The sequence below is a fragment of the Thermobia domestica genome, chromosome 16 (genome assembly GCF_964235325.1).
Source record: "Thermobia domestica chromosome 16, izTheDome1.hap1.1, whole genome shotgun sequence".
In the NCBI taxonomy this organism is placed as follows: domain Eukaryota; kingdom Metazoa; phylum Arthropoda; class Insecta; order Zygentoma; family Lepismatidae; genus Thermobia; species Thermobia domestica.
In genome coordinates this window covers 15,943,256-15,960,435 of record NC_137469.1, presented here as the reverse complement: position 1 = coordinate 15,960,435, position 17,180 = coordinate 15,943,256, and the positions used below count along the sequence as shown (strand labels likewise).

Here is a 17,180-nt window from a genome sequence, read left to right as displayed (position 1 = left end):
ATCAGCAAAGTGGAACAATAGTCGAAAGAAAACCGTCAGTGACACGTGGTGCCGAAGATTAAGACAGTTTGTCCCTCAGAGTAAAAAAGGCCTATCTCCTACGGCCTAATCTAAACTAACCTAACCTAACCTAAGTAACATGACATGAACATACGGAGTCGGATTGCACGGAGAAACTGCTGATAAAGGACCATAATCATATCATATATATATATATATGTGCAGAGTTTTGGCTAAATCAAGCATTCTGTTCTAATATCGAGACCTACTTTTTGTTTCTGAGTTATTCTATTTATTTTATTTTTTATTTGTATTATTTTTTCTTAGGACAACTAGGATTGGATACTAAAGAATCTCATAACATTCCTCAAAAGGTTCAACTACCTAAAAATGCATCCGTTGTTCGGACATTTTGTGGTGTCGATTGCTCTTTTCTGTTGACTGCGAACAACAAACTCCTTTGCACAGGAAATAACAGGTATATTTATAAGTGATAGCAGACACTGATATTAACATATAATTTATATATGAAAGTGGAAACCCCAAATGAAATAGTTATAAGTAATGTTAACAGGATAACATTTTCTAATATCCTTTTTCTTCTGTCTTTCTTCAAGAGTAACAACTGCCAACCTTTGTCATATACCATGGGATTACTATTTTCATGATTATTTTACCAGTAATGTAGTCATGAGAATAGGAATACCATTTTAAAAAAAAAGTGATTCTTTATAGTTTCTATAAGTTAGTGTACAGTATTTTAGGGTAAAGGAAATACTCAAGAGATCTGTAGTTCCGTAGTCTCATGATGTGACATTCCATTTAATACATACAACTTAAGGAAAATAATCTCGGCATTTTGGAAAGCTTGGCTTACTGCGGTGAAAATTTCTTTAACTTATCGCTATACGAGTATATGTATACTCATGTCCAAAATTATTGTCTCATGTCTATAAATATGTTGTTGTAGGAATATAAGTTGATAACGAATTAGCCCGGTATTTCTTACAATGTTAGTATGTGTATAGTCGGCAAAGACATGTATGTGGCAAATTTCATGTCAAAAGAGCAGTAAATAAGAAAAATAAAACGAAAATAAAAATTTCTTGTCCATTTAGCAACATTTTGTTTTACTCATTCTAATTTTCGTATTTATAATTCTTTTCCTATGAAATTTACCACAAATATACATTTCCCGACTATACACACAGTGTCAGTATTGAAAGTACCCTGCAAAATCATTATCAAATTATATTTTTACAAGAAGACAGTTATAGATATGCGACAATCATTTTGGACATGAGTGTACAGGGTGGACCATTGATCTTTATACACACTTGTAACTTTTAAGCTGACATTTCGTACCATGTAAATATCAAAATGGAGATTTTGTTTGACATACTCTGGAAATAGCATCAGATTAACAGTTTTACCAATCCGAACATAAAATTGTATTTTCTTAAATGGCACTACGTCAAGTTATTACGTATTTCAAATCTACATATTAAAGAAAAACTTATAATAGCACACTTGTCATGCAGTGTTGCAACTAAAGACGCTACATTATCACAAACATCGGAAAACAATGAAATTTTGGAGGATTGTACAATAGTAATAACGCAAGTGACACGGAGAGATTAACGCACATCGATAGTACTTTAGTGCCGAATACGAGGTCTTCATGTGACGTATTAGGAATAAGTAGAATCAAAGTTACAAAGAATTAAAAATTTGACTTGATTTCGAAAAAGTGTTTATATAAGTATTACTTCCAACTATGTAGATGGTTTTCACTGAACATAGATATAATAATGCCGTTTACATTAATATGATAGCTCAAACCATCCCGGAGATATAAAATAAATGGTTAAATTTGATGTTTTGCTTACAATGGCGAATATGTGCAACTAAATTTCTATTTATTTATTTTGCTTCTATAATATTACAATAATATTTTTTGATAGGCGTAATTATAACAAGTTCTCGGAATTACACAATTTTAAGCAGTGTTGCGAACTTTACCATATATTTCCAGAACAGTTTTAGATATCAAGTTATGAACGGCATTATGATCTCTCATCCATTGAAAGCCATCTATAAAATTGGATGAGGTACAAGATAATCAGAAAAGTTCTTGCCGTTTTTGACGTCCCATTAACCTGTTGCTATAAAAGAAAATGTTGAGCCATATACGGTGTCTGTAATAGTAAAGGGGGCTTCGAGGAAACGAAATGACGCATTTGCCTGCCAAGGGATTGGGAGTTAGTTTCACAATTGACCTTCTGTAATACAGGCACGTTGCGCACATATAGCAGTCATACCTTGTCCAGTGTCGAAGCTTCTTACGAGCTGCTTCCACCTGGTCAGAGTATCACTGTTCACCTCTACTCTCAGCAGTTGCAAAGGGTGCACTGTGCATTGCGGCAGAAGGAGCATCTCAAGGCAGTGCTGTTCCTGCACGATAATGCCAAGCCACATATGGCAAAGAGGACCCGGGAGACTCTTCAGTAACTTGGGTAGCAGAGACTGTCCCATGCACCGTAATCACCGGACCTTGCGCCAACAGATTACTACCTGTTTCATTCCCTCGACAATCACCTCCGTAGGAGATCCTTCACCTTCACAGATGAGAGAGACCTGCAGAACGTATTCATGGACTTCTTTGCATCCGCGACCACCGAGTTTTATCACTAGGGTATTGTGCAGGTGCAGGAATTCCGGCAGAAGGTGTTAGATGGTGATGAAGATTACTTTGAAGTCTAAAGGTCCACTGTATTGCTCTTTATTTATTACTGCTCTAGAACGACAGGAACTTTTCTGGTTACCTTGTACTTATCTAAGCAGTTTTTCGAAATAAAAGCTGTTGATAAAACATCAAATTTTCAATCCCTCGTATCTGTGTTCTTATTCATTCGAAGTCCGTCATATCATGATTATAGTATTAGGCTCTAAAAGTGCTTTGAATGTGCATGCCCCAACAATCTCACTTGCGTTATTACTGTTACAGAGCTCACCAAAATTTAGCTATTGTGGTACTGTAGCGTCCTTGGTTTGCAACACTCAATAACAAATATGATATTGTAAGTTTTCGTTTAACATACAGATTGGCAACATTATTAACCCGGTAGTGACACAGAGTATGTCAAACAATATCCCTAGCCAATATTTACATGACACAAAATTTCAACCTTTATTGCCTGCTAGTTTAAAAGTTACAAGAGTATATCTAGACAAATGGTAAGCCCTGAATATACAAAAAAACAATTCCGATTTCCGAACACAAATTCATGGACTGTAGCAGCAGGGAATTAACATTCAGTTGAGTTTTTTTGTGTTGCGTTCTTACATATCTACGAAGGACGGGACGTGCTGTTGGAGTGAGCTCCAAACCACGACGAGGCTTGAATCTGGGGCATTGGGCGAGTGCACAGATCATCATACAAGATTACCCACACCGTATAGGCCTTTCCTCACCACACTACTTCGTCTCCAGGAGAGCTGGATTACAGAATCGGGCACCACCTCGGCTAGGGAATTTATATAATGAAAATCAAAGCACAGTATAGTTATTAACAAAATCACAGAAGGCATTGAACAAATCACTTTACTTAGCATTCAATACTCGAATCTATCGTTAACGTGACATGAAGAAGAGTGAAGAAAGAAAATAGGATATTGGAGGTAGAAATAGGGTTTGTTTCTGTCGCCATTTTGAGTAATAAATAATATTCAGTGAAATGTAAAATGAAATCTTCGATTACTGTAAACGTATCTCGGATATGCCATGAGGGCTAAAGGAAATAGAAGATACAAAGGAAATCGGAAAATACGTTTCTTCTCTCCTTCCCCCTCCCCCGAGAATCTTGAAGCAATGGGGAAAACAGTTCATCGGTTCAGTGCAGCAGCCATCCATACGTCATTTGATGACGTACGACCAAGATTCTGCAGATGGCGCTATCGCAGTGCTAGCAGAAATCTGGGATGTGCGGCCTAGTTTGTGTCCAGGAAAAATAGCGGTCAATGTTTAGCGGTATTGTCAGACAGTGACAAGTCTCGGAGCCGCTTGGTGTTCTGACATATGGCGTTTTGGACAACGATGCAAGAGCACACTCGGCGACGGCAACGCAAAACCATCTTGACACTCTCGGGTGAGAGCGTCTTACCTATCTACCATACAGTCCCGCCCAGCGACTTTTATCTATTTCCGGCATTGAAAAGGACTCTCAGCGGATGGCACTTTGGAACCAATGATGAACTAAAGACAGCCGTAAAGGAGGTTTCCGTACGCCGGTCACACTTTTTTTTTTTTTTTTTCAAGAGGGATTTTTAAAGCTTGTATGACAAACGTACGTCCTTGGTTCTTATGGGGAAAAATAAAATAAGCGTTGATCTTTATTTTCCTAGATATTGCTTATTTTGCATAAACACCATTTCATAGCCGCCAGAGAGATGTCATTTTCCGACTTTCCATTGTAATTGCAAGTAAATAATGATGCAAGAATTTGAGGAATGAAGAAACAAGTACGAAAGGGAGAACCCCCGAGAAAATCCACGAACACGATGTTGATCTCCAAATTCACATTGCCGAGGATCGAATCAGTAACTCAGACCAGAGATGAAGGCTTCACTAGTGAAACACTGTGTCCTCTGATAACATTAAAAATGGCTCACAACCACATCAGCAAGTCTTATGTCTCTTGAATTCATTTTCCCGTTCTTCTCTCCTCTGTACAGTCTGTTAACGATCCATTCACGTCTCGAAAGCTAAATGTCTTTGTTTAGTAACTTTTTTTCGTTTTTCGGTCTGTTTTTCGTTCGTAGCTATCAAGATTATAGATAAGTAAATAAATAATAAAGAAAGAAAAACTCGTCTCCGTGTTCCCTCTGTGTGTCACCTGCTATATTTCAAAGACCAAGTTTTAGACTGCTAGTTTTAGACGGAAGCATCTATCGTAGCAGATGTGCTGCCAAAAATCTCGTATAATATTCTATGGCATCAAGAGTATATGGTGCTTTTACACGGTAGCATTTTGATAAGCATCTTGTCGTAACGTAGCAAACAAATCACTGGAGAAGAGGACAATTATGGCTCCGAAACTAAAGCGTGAGGTAGCTAAAGCTATAGTGGTTGTAACAACAGTTCTCGCCGGTTATATTATAAAAACGAAAACCGCAAAGAAGTATGTAGGCAAAGAGCATTCCTATTCCCCAACTCATTTTTCTTTACTACAACTCAATTTCCCCACACAAAACAAAGAGCATGTATATCTGGCAAAAAATCTTTCGCTTCCTTTTAACACACCACGGCGCTGCAATCGGACCAGAAATGCTGGGGAGAATGCTACGAAATAGAGCAGGTTCTATCGACAAGAAATGCCATAGGATATGCCATGGTATGGAAAATGCTATAGCATTTGCTACTTTACACGGTAGGATATCGATGATACGATTTTTGCCACGATAAATGCTTCCGTCTAAAACTAGCCTAAATGGTCTTCTTGCAATATCAGATTGCAAATTTTACGTTTATATTCCTTCTTACATATTTTACTCATTCTTTGGGTTTTGTTCGGTTCCCACGTTAAGCTATAGGTTCACGTCTCGTATAACCTCGATACTGAAAGGGACGCTAAGCCTCAATGGAATAATATTTTACTTACCGAACATATTTAGAAATTTATATTTTCTGTTAAACTTGCGTGAAAACTTGTAAAAACTTGAGACTCGGGAGTTTAATAGTTATAACTATACTCCGCGTCACCTGAATTGGCGTATCGCGTCAGCCAATAATCTCGCAGTGTGCTGTTACCAAACATTCAGTGACCAATCTAATCATTCATAATTGTCCACAAATACGAACAAAATCAGTTATGATTAGATTCCTCTCTGAAGGTTTAGTAACAGCGCACTGCGAGCTTATTGGCTGACGCGATACGCCAATTCGGGTGACACGGAGTATTGGTAGTTAATAAATGGAAATTATTATTATTTTGAGGATGTACTGTAGGATGTAATTTACGACTACAGGATAAATCCAGGCCATAAATTATATTGAGATTAGAAAACTAAAAAGTTCCCCATACATATTGTATATCCTTGGGATAGGTTGTTAGCACAGTTTTACCAAAAATAATAAAAGTTAAATGAAATGAGGCCCTATGACAGTAAATTCCGGTAAATGAATAAAGAATTATAAATAGTATTTATTTAAATAATTATACAATCTATTTAGTTATATATATATATTTGAACCAATAAATCAAGATAATTGTCAACAAAGCCAAAAAGCAGTAGCGAAACCAATTGTAAAATTTGGTTGTAAAATATGTGAAATTATTATCTTAAAGAAATAACAATGTGCTAGGATATTAAATGTTTACCAAAATTCTGTATCAGAATGTCCTAATAACAAGAGAACTTATCCCAGGCAAAGGCAATAAGAACAATATATTTTTTAAGTGGCAAATTGCAAATTACAAGCCTTAAATGACTATTTGAATTTACTACTTATAAATACGCTTTTCAAATGCAAAATACAAACGATTGTCAACAAAAAATAATTATATCTTGAATTATAATTATGTAAATGTTACTATATTCGCTGATTAACTAAGACAGCTTAACTTACATAGTGAGCTTTCTCATTATGTAAAGCTTGCATTGATAAATTTCTGGTTCTGGGAATACAACACAAACACTTTACAGACAGGTGACACAACAAATAATTAAAATCATTAAATCAATCACAAATTAAAGCTTGTATCTTTTCATTCATGTCTGAAATTATTTTGTTTTATATCATTCTAAATGCTTTAATATCAAAAGTATAGTAAGAAGTTCGGTTAGTTATGTTAAGCTCGCGACACTTCGAAATACGTTTTCATAAACACACACACATAACTACAGTACAATAGTGGAAAATTGTCGTTACCTGAAGTTTATTATTGTGTCTTGCTCGTGCACTGAAGTCTACATAGAAATGACGAAAGCAAATATCTCGACAAGGGTAAAAGAACAATGTAAGAGATCTCCATGTTAGGCTTCTCAAGGTATTTACACGAAATAGGACATAACATTGATCAAGTTAATGTACTACAACTGTGTTCCAAGAATACAGAAACGAATGTGTGTGAATCTATCTTTATTAGCACCAAAAATCCATATTCAATTTAAACAGTGGGAATTTAGATCACAAACGGGATTGCATAATTAATAACCAAACAAAAGACTAATTATTACAAAATATAATTTATATTATTCAGTTTGTACATGTGCATAGTTGGTGTTTCTATGCAATTTGTAAAAAGTATGTTTATCAACATTTTCTAGCAACATTAATTTGTACATTCATTGTACATCTGCAGTTCTCTTAGTGACAGTTTCTGTAACGGAAATTAATCACAAATAAGTTTTCATTATGGAATAAGAACAGACAAAATTAAAGGAATCTGACGTGACAAAATTACGTGTAGTGCAAAGTGTTTAGTGGGAAGTGATTTCATAATAGACAAGAATAAGTCATTCTGCTGAGATTACCTGTTTCTTAAGAGTAAATGAGCGTAATTCCAGCCTTCAGCCATTAAAACATACATTACTGCCTTTCAGAGTACCTGTCTTTTTGATTCTTTTGTTATAGAACAAAAACAAATATATATATATATATATATATATATATATATATATATATATATATATATATATATATATATATATATATATATATATATATATATTTATTTATTTATTTATTTATTTATTTATTTATTTATTTAGTGCCTTCTGGTTTACGATCGTGACCAAAATTCCCACGTGGGCTGAAACATCGAAGATATGATTTTATAAAATCATATTATGTTCTGTTTATGAAATCTTCATACTTTGCTGTATGCAAGCCTATTGTAATTGGGGCTTAAGTCCTGTAATAGGTGCAAATAAATAAATAAATGATTAATGAATGAATGATAAATAAATAAAACACATTAACAGTGAAAGAAAGATTTGTTATATTATTAGTAACATACATAGGGAGAATATTAATTCATGGTCAGTGACTTATATTTTGGTAAATTCACAGTATTATACTTGAAGTACTTAGTAGGGATGTAATGTATTCCATTCAATTAATACTCCTTGGTTGTGATTAAAAAGAAAATAATGAGTATTGAATTACTTTGATTGTGTGTAGGAGAATTTGTATCTGAACTGTTCCGATAAATGTATTGAAGTTACTGTCATTAACAACAATATACAGGAACACGCGAGCATATCGGTATATTTCTTTAGATAATGTCTTTTATTTTTGTGGTGCAAGGCTAAAATTGAATTTACAAAATATTAGACAAATTGAATCCTTTGTATTTCTATGTGAATCGTGCATTAATGTTTCCTTAATGAAGCACTGGAAGCACGCAAACTTCTTTTGCAAAAATGCAAGATATCGTACGAAGTGAATCGATGTGCTTGCGAGTGACCCAATATTATTGTTAAAGACTACTGTACACATTTTGTCGAAACAGCTTAGATATAAATTCTGTTACACGCAATGACGGTAAATTTTTGATACTTACCATTTTCCAGATTGTAAGAAAAGTGCGGTTAGTTTCTCTTTTGAAGTACATAATAATACTTTTTTTTTTTTTTTTTTTTTTTTTTGTTATACCGTAATTTAAATGTGAGAAACGTTTCTGTTTCTTTTCCAGAAATAATAAATTATGTTTAGATCAAGCAGGAACGGACAGCAATGAAATTAGTCAAGTGGTTGAAGAAGCTTTAGTATTTATGCCTCTGAAATCAGCTCCCATTTGTGACCATAATATACAAACGATAGCTGTTGGTCTTATGCACGTAATTTATTTAACAGGTAACCAGCTTTTCTTTCTGTTTTTCCATTATAATAAAATGTAACTTTTATTGTGTGTAATTAGGTGTGAAAAAACGAGACGATAACGTGGAGCTACCAATTCGTAATTTGAGTAAATGTGATATGTAATTCAAGATTAACATCACTAACTTTTTTCTTAATGTGCCCTAGGGATTCTAATGGGATAATGACTGTCCTGATATAATTTAGGCAATGGGTAAAAAGCTTTTACTCGTGAAGTGAAATACTTCAAATTGTAATAGCTAGAGACCGGATGTTAGGCAAAATGCCTATTCTTTCATATTAAAGATATGATCAAAAATGACCTTTTAAAGTTTATATCAGGGATTATAGTTTCAATTTAAGCCAATTTTATTTTGCCTGTTTCGCCCCTTTCTGCCTAAATAATTGTTTTGGTGCTTAATATTGCCTATTGTATGCATTTTCTTCAAAGTAAGACTTTATTGGGGAAAAATATATAATTTAGTATTTCAAGAAAGAATTGTGCCTTTTCCGAGAAATATAAGTGTTGTTTGTAGTGATAAGATGCCATAAAACAATGGACTGCTATGTGTACTAATAAGGTGCTGTAAAATTTTGGTCTGCTACGTATACTGATAAAGTGTATAAAATTTGTACTGTTATGTGTAGTAATAAAGTACTGTATAGAATGTATTTACTAAATATACATGAAATGCATGTCAAGCTTCCTTTTTATATATATACAGTGAAAGAAGATATTAACAATCAGGTATATTTCTATATTCTTTGAACATTATGTATGACTTAAATTTATTTTTTAATTGTATTGAGTATTTATCTTCATTATTTCGAGTTACATTTTAGTGCCTATTTTCCAGACTTTTAATGCCTAAACATCCGGTATTTAGTGATAGCATTGTGTTAAAAGGGGGCGTGTAATAAGGATAGTAGATGAGTTTCCCACGAATATTGTTGAGTTGTGTGTCCTGTTCAGTGCATAAATGCTTTCTTTCGAAGTTATAGGCTGCTGAAAACATGAAATAATGAACTTTAAAGGCCCATAGCTCCAATACTATGGGACTTACCATAGTCAGGTCAAGACTTCATTTAGGAACTAGTATGTGTCCTATCCAAATATCCATGTTTCAGAATCCTACGATACTTCCGCAACCATTTTTATGGAGACAATTGGAGAGTACTTGAAATTATATGACCATAGCCAAACTCCCTCTATAAAAATTGCTTCGTGAGTACCTTAGGATTCAGGAACATGTATTTTTGGATAGCGCACATATTAGTTCCTAAGTGAAGTCTTGACCCAACTACGGTAGGTCCCATAGTTTTGGAGCTATGGACCTTTAAAGTTCATTTTTTCATGTTTTCGGCAGCATATAGTTCCAAAAGGAAGCATTTGTGCACCCGGGTTGGTCTATACTTTTTGTCTTATCTTGGTGTCACCTCCCAAACGTTGTCGGTGTTGTTTTGATATACCCTCTCTCTCTCTCTCTATATATATATATATATATACAGTTCTACCTCCATTACCCCTATCCATGATATGGGATCACTCCCTCCAGTCGCTTCCAACTTACTAGTGTTTAATACATACATATGCTTCAAATTGTATACCTTAGGTCTCTTGAGGCACCATTTAATATTATTCAATTTTGAGATAATTTTTTTCATGGTTTACTTTGGTCTCATATGGAATCGTTTTAGGGGGGGGGGGGGGGGTTAGACTAAAAATATCTCGAAAATCGATTTTAAAGAACCATTGTAATTTCTTCATCCTGTAATCAATTCTTTACTCGAAAATATTATATGATATCAATGCGTGGGCTTACGTATTTTATTTTCTGAGGGTGGTACCTAACTTATAGGTCCCAGGCCTCTTCCTTCCTTCCCCAATCCTTTCTTCCGTCCCTTTCCCCGGATAGTGTGTTCGCCGAGGGACGTCATCCCTCAAAACGTGACAGCCTTAGATGCCGAAAGCCCAGAAATCTAAATCCTAATTCTAACACTTTTCAAGTCTTGCAACAGTTATTATTATTTTTTTTTCAAAAAGTTATATATATATATATTATTTGAGACTTGCATATTATCCTGTAACATGTTTTTGATACAAAACTTAAACTCAAGTCATGTCTTCCATCCGTAAATTTAGTAATTCAAAATCAGTTAATACTTGTATATTTTTATGGATTTCCATCGTAGAGAACAATGTAATCTTCATGGCGGGGTCTTCAGAGAGGACACCAAGGAAAATTGACCTTCCATCACATATGAGTATCTACACCGTTGGAGCAGGAGATAATTTTACTATAATTGCAACCGAAGGTAATATATTTAGTCCAGATTCAAATATAATACATTACTGTGTTGTATATACTATAATTGTGACAAAGTGTTTTCGGTTGGTTTTAACTTAGTGTAAACTCCTTGAAAGGTGGCCTGAATAAAATGTTTCCAAGTTCGGTATTACCAAGTATTAAAACTATTATCTGACAGCTATCCTCACAACATGTTGGATTTATCAATATAAGAGAGTGTTTTTTAAAGCTTCCGGCCTGACACTCAAAAATCGCGCCGTTGGTTAAAATCGTTGATGACATATAGTGTATGGAAGAAATAATGTATCATTTGAACTGTGTAGCTGCGTCAGTTCGCTGAAGCCACCATATGAATCAGTTGCTGTGACTTCAGTTCGTGTACTGCATAAGAGTGTTTCAGTCCACACGGCCGTCGTTGCCAAGGCTCCAGTGCTAAATCTAGGCTGTGGGATGGGTGCCGAATCTTCTCGAAGCTATAGTCTTTTACTGTCGCCTTGACAACAACAACTTTTTAGACTGGAGTATTGTCATGCAATATGCGAGCTCACGATACAGCAACTGGTTCAAATGACTGCCTCTAACAACTGACGCTACTAGTTAGTTAAAACTGACACATTATTTCTTCCATAGATGGCACTATGTACCATGAACGGTTTATTAGCAATGGCATGTTATTTCAGTGCCTGGCAAGAAACTTTTGGAAATGCCCTCGCATATGAACTTGGCAGCATAATTTGTTATTTTTATTATATTACGTACGAATAGTATTTCGTAAGCAGCTGTATAATTATTCTTTTGCTTAACGCTCGTGTCCTTCCGCAAACGACTGCGTTTCAAATTTACACGGGATTTTGCTGCCTGTGTGGTGCTTCTTCAGGTATTATTTTCTGCTAAAATATTTCGCAAACATCACTGTTTGCTTATTCAGTTAGTCCTAATCTCCGGATTACTCTTGAACCGGTGCTTAATTCATTGTTTCTCTCTTTCTCTCTTGCATTCGGAGATAACTTCACCACAAGTTAGGTTTGTATGACTTTTTTCCCCCCTCTTATTGCAAAGGAGAAGAGGAAAGGAATGCATACATATGTACTAAATTTTGAGCTTAAGTGCTGAAATTATCGTTTTTCTCAACGAGAGAGAGAGAGAGAGGAAGTGAGGAAGTGAATTAAGTAAGAACTATATGAATAACCCATCAGTGAGGTTTGTGAAATATTGTAGAAAAATAATATTCCAAGCACACAAGTAACAATTTTATCTAAATTGGTGCCTTAAAAGTGCACACATTGATGTATTATACGGGATTCTTCAAGTTTGCAGAAAGACTTATTAATAAGCAATTTCTCTACTTTTTTAAATCACTACACTTTACTGTCGCAATTAACTTTGAAAAGTGCAGGTGATTTAGCTCGGTATAAAATACACAGCGTTTTGGTTTTCTTATTAGTGTGTTACCGATTCTTGGTAATGGAATCATATTGTTATTTTGTGAAGATGGCTAAATGTTCGAGTATCAACTGAGTATCGAGCTTATAACGTTTACTTCCATTCACACTTCGTTATATATACGTCCTAATTTCGTTTTTGATGTAGAAAAGAATCACTTTAACATAATTCACTAGTTAACTGTTCAAAATAACAACACGGAATACGATATATGAGAATTTATGTAATTTGCATACTTTATCGTTTACCTTCTTAATTTTTTTTTAAAAAAAATATCTTCTTTTTAAGCGAATACACTCTCTTTCACAATGGCGTATCTTTTATGTTAAAATAACTGCATAAAGTATAGATATTTATGTCTGGCCCAAACTGAATAACATAAATAAGCAGATTGGCCATAAAACAAAATGATATCATACACTACGAACGATTTGATATAGTAACATATACACATTATCCTTGTAGACTCCACAATGTCGGTTCTCGAACTACTTAAATCTTAGACTGGTTTCCCACAGCATATTCCGAGAGATAGAGACAAAGTAAAATGAAAAGAATATAAAATTTATAATTGAAGAAGTTTTAATTCCGTTAACTGTTTTCACCATAATTAGTATGAAAGCTGAGTTTTGAGATAGGTGGGAAGGAATCTAAAATTGTCAGAAAAGGTAATATTAAAAAGGCACTTACATTATGTTTGCCTCGTAGCTTAAAGTCAACCACAAAGACTCCGCCCACTCACGACTTTTGTAGGTATGACCGAATGGAACTGCAAATTGATTAACAACTGAAGTGTGATTGAATGAATTGAGAGGCTCCTTATGAAACGTCGGAATGCAATCCGCACACCTTTCATATTTCCATGTCTGGAAGTTTCAAGTGGCTGGCTGATAGAATAAAATAAGTTTCGAGCTTGTTTGAATAATCCGAATTAGATTTTTGGAAACAACCCTGACTTAATTCATCCAATTCAGACAGTTGGCAGGGGCCGCGGTGGCTCAGTGGTAAAGCGTTCACCTCTGGTGCATAAGGTCTTGGTTCAATCCCAGGTCGTGCCAAGTGAACTTTGTGGTGGACGAACACCGTGTGCGTAGGTTTTCTCGAGGTTTCCCCGTTTCCTCCCACTTCATTCATTTCTCATCATCACCGTCTCCTTTAGCGTACACGGCATAACCGTAGGACGTAAAATTTAAAGATTTCATTTTCGAACCAGGGACCCACTCACCAGAAGTAAACGCTCTACCACTAAGCCACCATGTCCCCGTGTTTTTCCGGAAGAAATTATTTATGTATTTACTGTGTACACTACTAAGTAGCAAATTGTATCTGTTTTCATTTATTATTTCCTAATTACTTGTCATTAGCTCCAATTTAGATATTTTGTTCCAACATAATTTATAAATTATAAGATGCTTAATACTTTCTTCTCAATAGATGGCTCTGTTTACACCTGGGACGAAATGGTAGAAGATAGAGAAATCAAGCAGGTGGCATTTGCTGACTGGGAAGGTGGAAGACCTCTACAATTAGTGTGCGCCAATAAAAACGTTCTTCTAGCTTTTGAAGCTTCATAGTACACAAAATAGATCAAGTGAATTGTATTGTATTGTAAATGCATAAAATTGGCAATGTACAGGTAAAGTTTAAAAAAAAAAATTGTACGTACCTATTTTCTGCAAGTTTATATTCTTAAATCAACATAAAATTTGCGCGATTTTACTTTTTTTATTCAAAATAGTTGTAAAAGAGAAAGTAAGTTAAAAATCGACGCTACAGGAAAATAAATTATGTTCAGTTTTGGATGTATTATTTCGAACTTAGACAGTATTTTGTGATAATTATACCATAATATTATTATTATATTTGCAAACTGAAATTATTATGTTCAAAATGATGCACAGAGTGCGTCAATGGTAGAAGAGTTTTTAACAGAAATCAACTTTGAAGCTTTTTTTCTTAACATAAAATGTACAGTCGTTGAAACAGCTAATCTGACCTATTAAAGCGTTTATACATGTGCCCTTAAATAGGATTGTACAGTCTTTCAGTTCCTTATCAAAACCGTAATTATAATGATATACTTTTGATGTTACTATGCCTATTATATCAATGAAATAAAGTTGTATGTTTTTGTATAATATCCTACTATTATATAATAAATTTATATTTTTGTAGAGAACTATTTATTTTTTCAACTATAAAAATAAACAATATTTCATGAAACAGTTTGTTTTCTCTTAAGGTTGGTTTAAAAGGAGAAGTTTTGTCGATAGATGGCACTACAGTCTTCGTATCTTCCATGTATTTTGTATCTTTCACGAAAATTCACGATTTCTCTATCAAATTTCAACCAACAGACTTCAAATTTTTAGAAAAGGAACTTCATAATCTATCGAAGGCAGTAATCCGTGCCGATATTTTATTTAGAATTTTCTTCATTGTTGAAATGGCTTGATTGTTGAAATGGATATCCAAACCTTTAACAATCGAACTGTTTCAGCAATGAAGAAAATTCTAAATAAAAAAAATCGGCACGGATTGTTCCCTTTAATGGGTTATGAAGTTCCTCCTCTAAAAATTTGAAATCTCTAGGTTGAAATTTATAAAAGAAATTGTAAATTTTCGTGAAGGGTAAAACATACATGGGAGAGATACGAAGACTGCAGTGACATCTATCGGCAAAACTTGTTCTTTTACACTAATCTTACTTCAAATATATTAATAGGAATTGGAGTAAGTGGAAGGAAATTGGAGAACCCAAGAATACCCACGTACACGGTGTTTGTCCACTACAAGCCTCCACTTGGTGCGAGTTGGGACCCCACGCACCAGAAGTGAGCATTATGGCACTGTGCGACCGGCGACCACCACTTAGTATTTCGTGACTATTTCTGAAGATATTTGTTATATCTAGGGACAAACAAAATTAGCATTGGCGAAGAGTGTGAATGTTTGTATTTTGAAGCTAGTCAATCTAAATCTCAGAAATTGAAACTAGTGGTTTGCCTTAAGCCTTCGCTAGTTTGTAAATTATCTACATGCTAGCGACATCCTTGGCGTCAGGTAGGAGGCAGCACAGCTAGCGACAACTATTAGCCTGACAGACTGAGACGTCTTTGAGTTCATGATAAGGACGAAGAATATTTCAATATTTTCGCCTAGATGTTATGCAACCCACAACTCTCTTTTTCGAAGTTTGCCTATTAGCTTTACTCATAGACTTATATGTTCTTGCGTTATAAATAGGATTGCAATAAAGACGAGTTTCATTATATTCAGGGCCGACCCTAGGAAATTTGCTGCCCCATGCAATTCATCATTCCCCTCTCTCTTTCTCCAGAAAGAAGAAATCTTAAAAAGCCACCATTTTAAGTATGCTAACGCATCATGAACAACGAAGGGCAAGGAAAGCACACTCAGAAAGGCCTAAACACTACAAATACAATCTCGTTGTGCCTATTTTTTTCTTGAAATAATAATCGATTATGTTAGTGAAAGATAAAGCAAACACACTTTCAGAGGAAAGATGGTAATCCTTTCTGTAGAATTCAAAAGCTTCAATCTCAATATATCAGTTTGCAATTCCAGTGGAACTAGCTCTTTTATCTTTATTTCTTGACTTTCTGTTTACATGTTAAAAAAATTTAAAAAAAAAGAAAAAAAACTTGTTTCCTCCTTCAATGATAAGGAACTTGTTTGTGACAAAGACTAGTTTTCATATTAAAACTGGGATAACTAACTAAATGGAACAAGTATTCACTACTTTTCAAGAATTGAGTTCTTGTATTTGACAACAATCAAGCAACATGAAGGCAAGAGCCCCAGAATCTTTCTGTGTGTAATTCTTTTTTTTATGGAGATTACTGAAAAGCATACCATTAATAAATTGAATACATACATTATTTTTCTACAAAATCTCCCTGCACTTTAATGCACTTTTCCCAACGTTTCACAACTTTTTGATTCCGTCGAAAAAAAAAAAAGTTTTTAGGTTGCACCTGTAACCAATTTTGCATCGCATGAACGACTAACTAGCTGATAGTTGACATTTAAACTTCTTAACTTCTGGAGCTGATGAGTGTTTCCAAACCATGCTTGCAGCCTTACTTTTCCGTTCGTGATGATGTACCCAAATTTCATCTACAGTAACGATTTGCTGTAAAAATCCATCTCCCTCGCGACAATAACGGGCCAAATGTTTACGAGAGATCCTTTCCAATCTTTGTGCCTTATGCTTCGCGATAAACAGCTGTCACCATACTGCGCTTGCATTCGATGGATAATTTCAGTAGATAAAAAGGGAATCGCTGCCCTCAATTCCTTCTTGGTGCAGATCGACAATGGAACAGCCATATTTAACGGTCTGCTATACTGCAATGACTAATGCGGGAATAAGAGTAGACACGTTGCATAGGAGTGTTGCAGACGACACTAATTCAGCGCTGGATACTAGCAATGTTACCAAACCCTAGTGTGAGGAATTGCAAGTCCCTTTACTTTTTGGCGCGTATAATTGGTAACTTCGAAAGTATAATTCTCGCCCTTCGGTTAAAAAGAAAAAAATA

At 34.8% G+C, this 17,180-nt stretch overlaps 1 protein-coding gene across 4 annotated transcripts in view; it reads left to right on the top strand.

The window, feature by feature from the left end:
• The window catches only part of LOC145672924 (serine/threonine-protein kinase Nek8-like), a 66,264-nt gene extending 51,479 nt beyond the window's left edge, over positions 1 to 14,785 (top strand). For 2 of the 4 annotated variants that reach the window (XM_081742136.1, XM_081742140.1), the window contains 4 exons: positions 328 to 478; positions 8,700 to 8,860; positions 11,057 to 11,179; positions 14,050 to 14,783. In XM_081742136.1, the coding sequence (XP_081598262.1) occupies positions 328 to 478; positions 8,700 to 8,860; positions 11,057 to 11,179; positions 14,050 to 14,189 (575 nt within the window). In that variant the 3' untranslated portion in view covers positions 14,190 to 14,783. Of the gene's footprint in view, positions 1 to 327; positions 479 to 8,699; positions 8,861 to 11,056; positions 11,180 to 14,049 lie in introns of all 4 variants that reach the window. The other 2 variants (XM_081742139.1, XM_081742137.1) reach the window with 2 other exon arrangements.
• Positions 14,786 to 17,180: the final 2,395 nt, after the last annotated feature.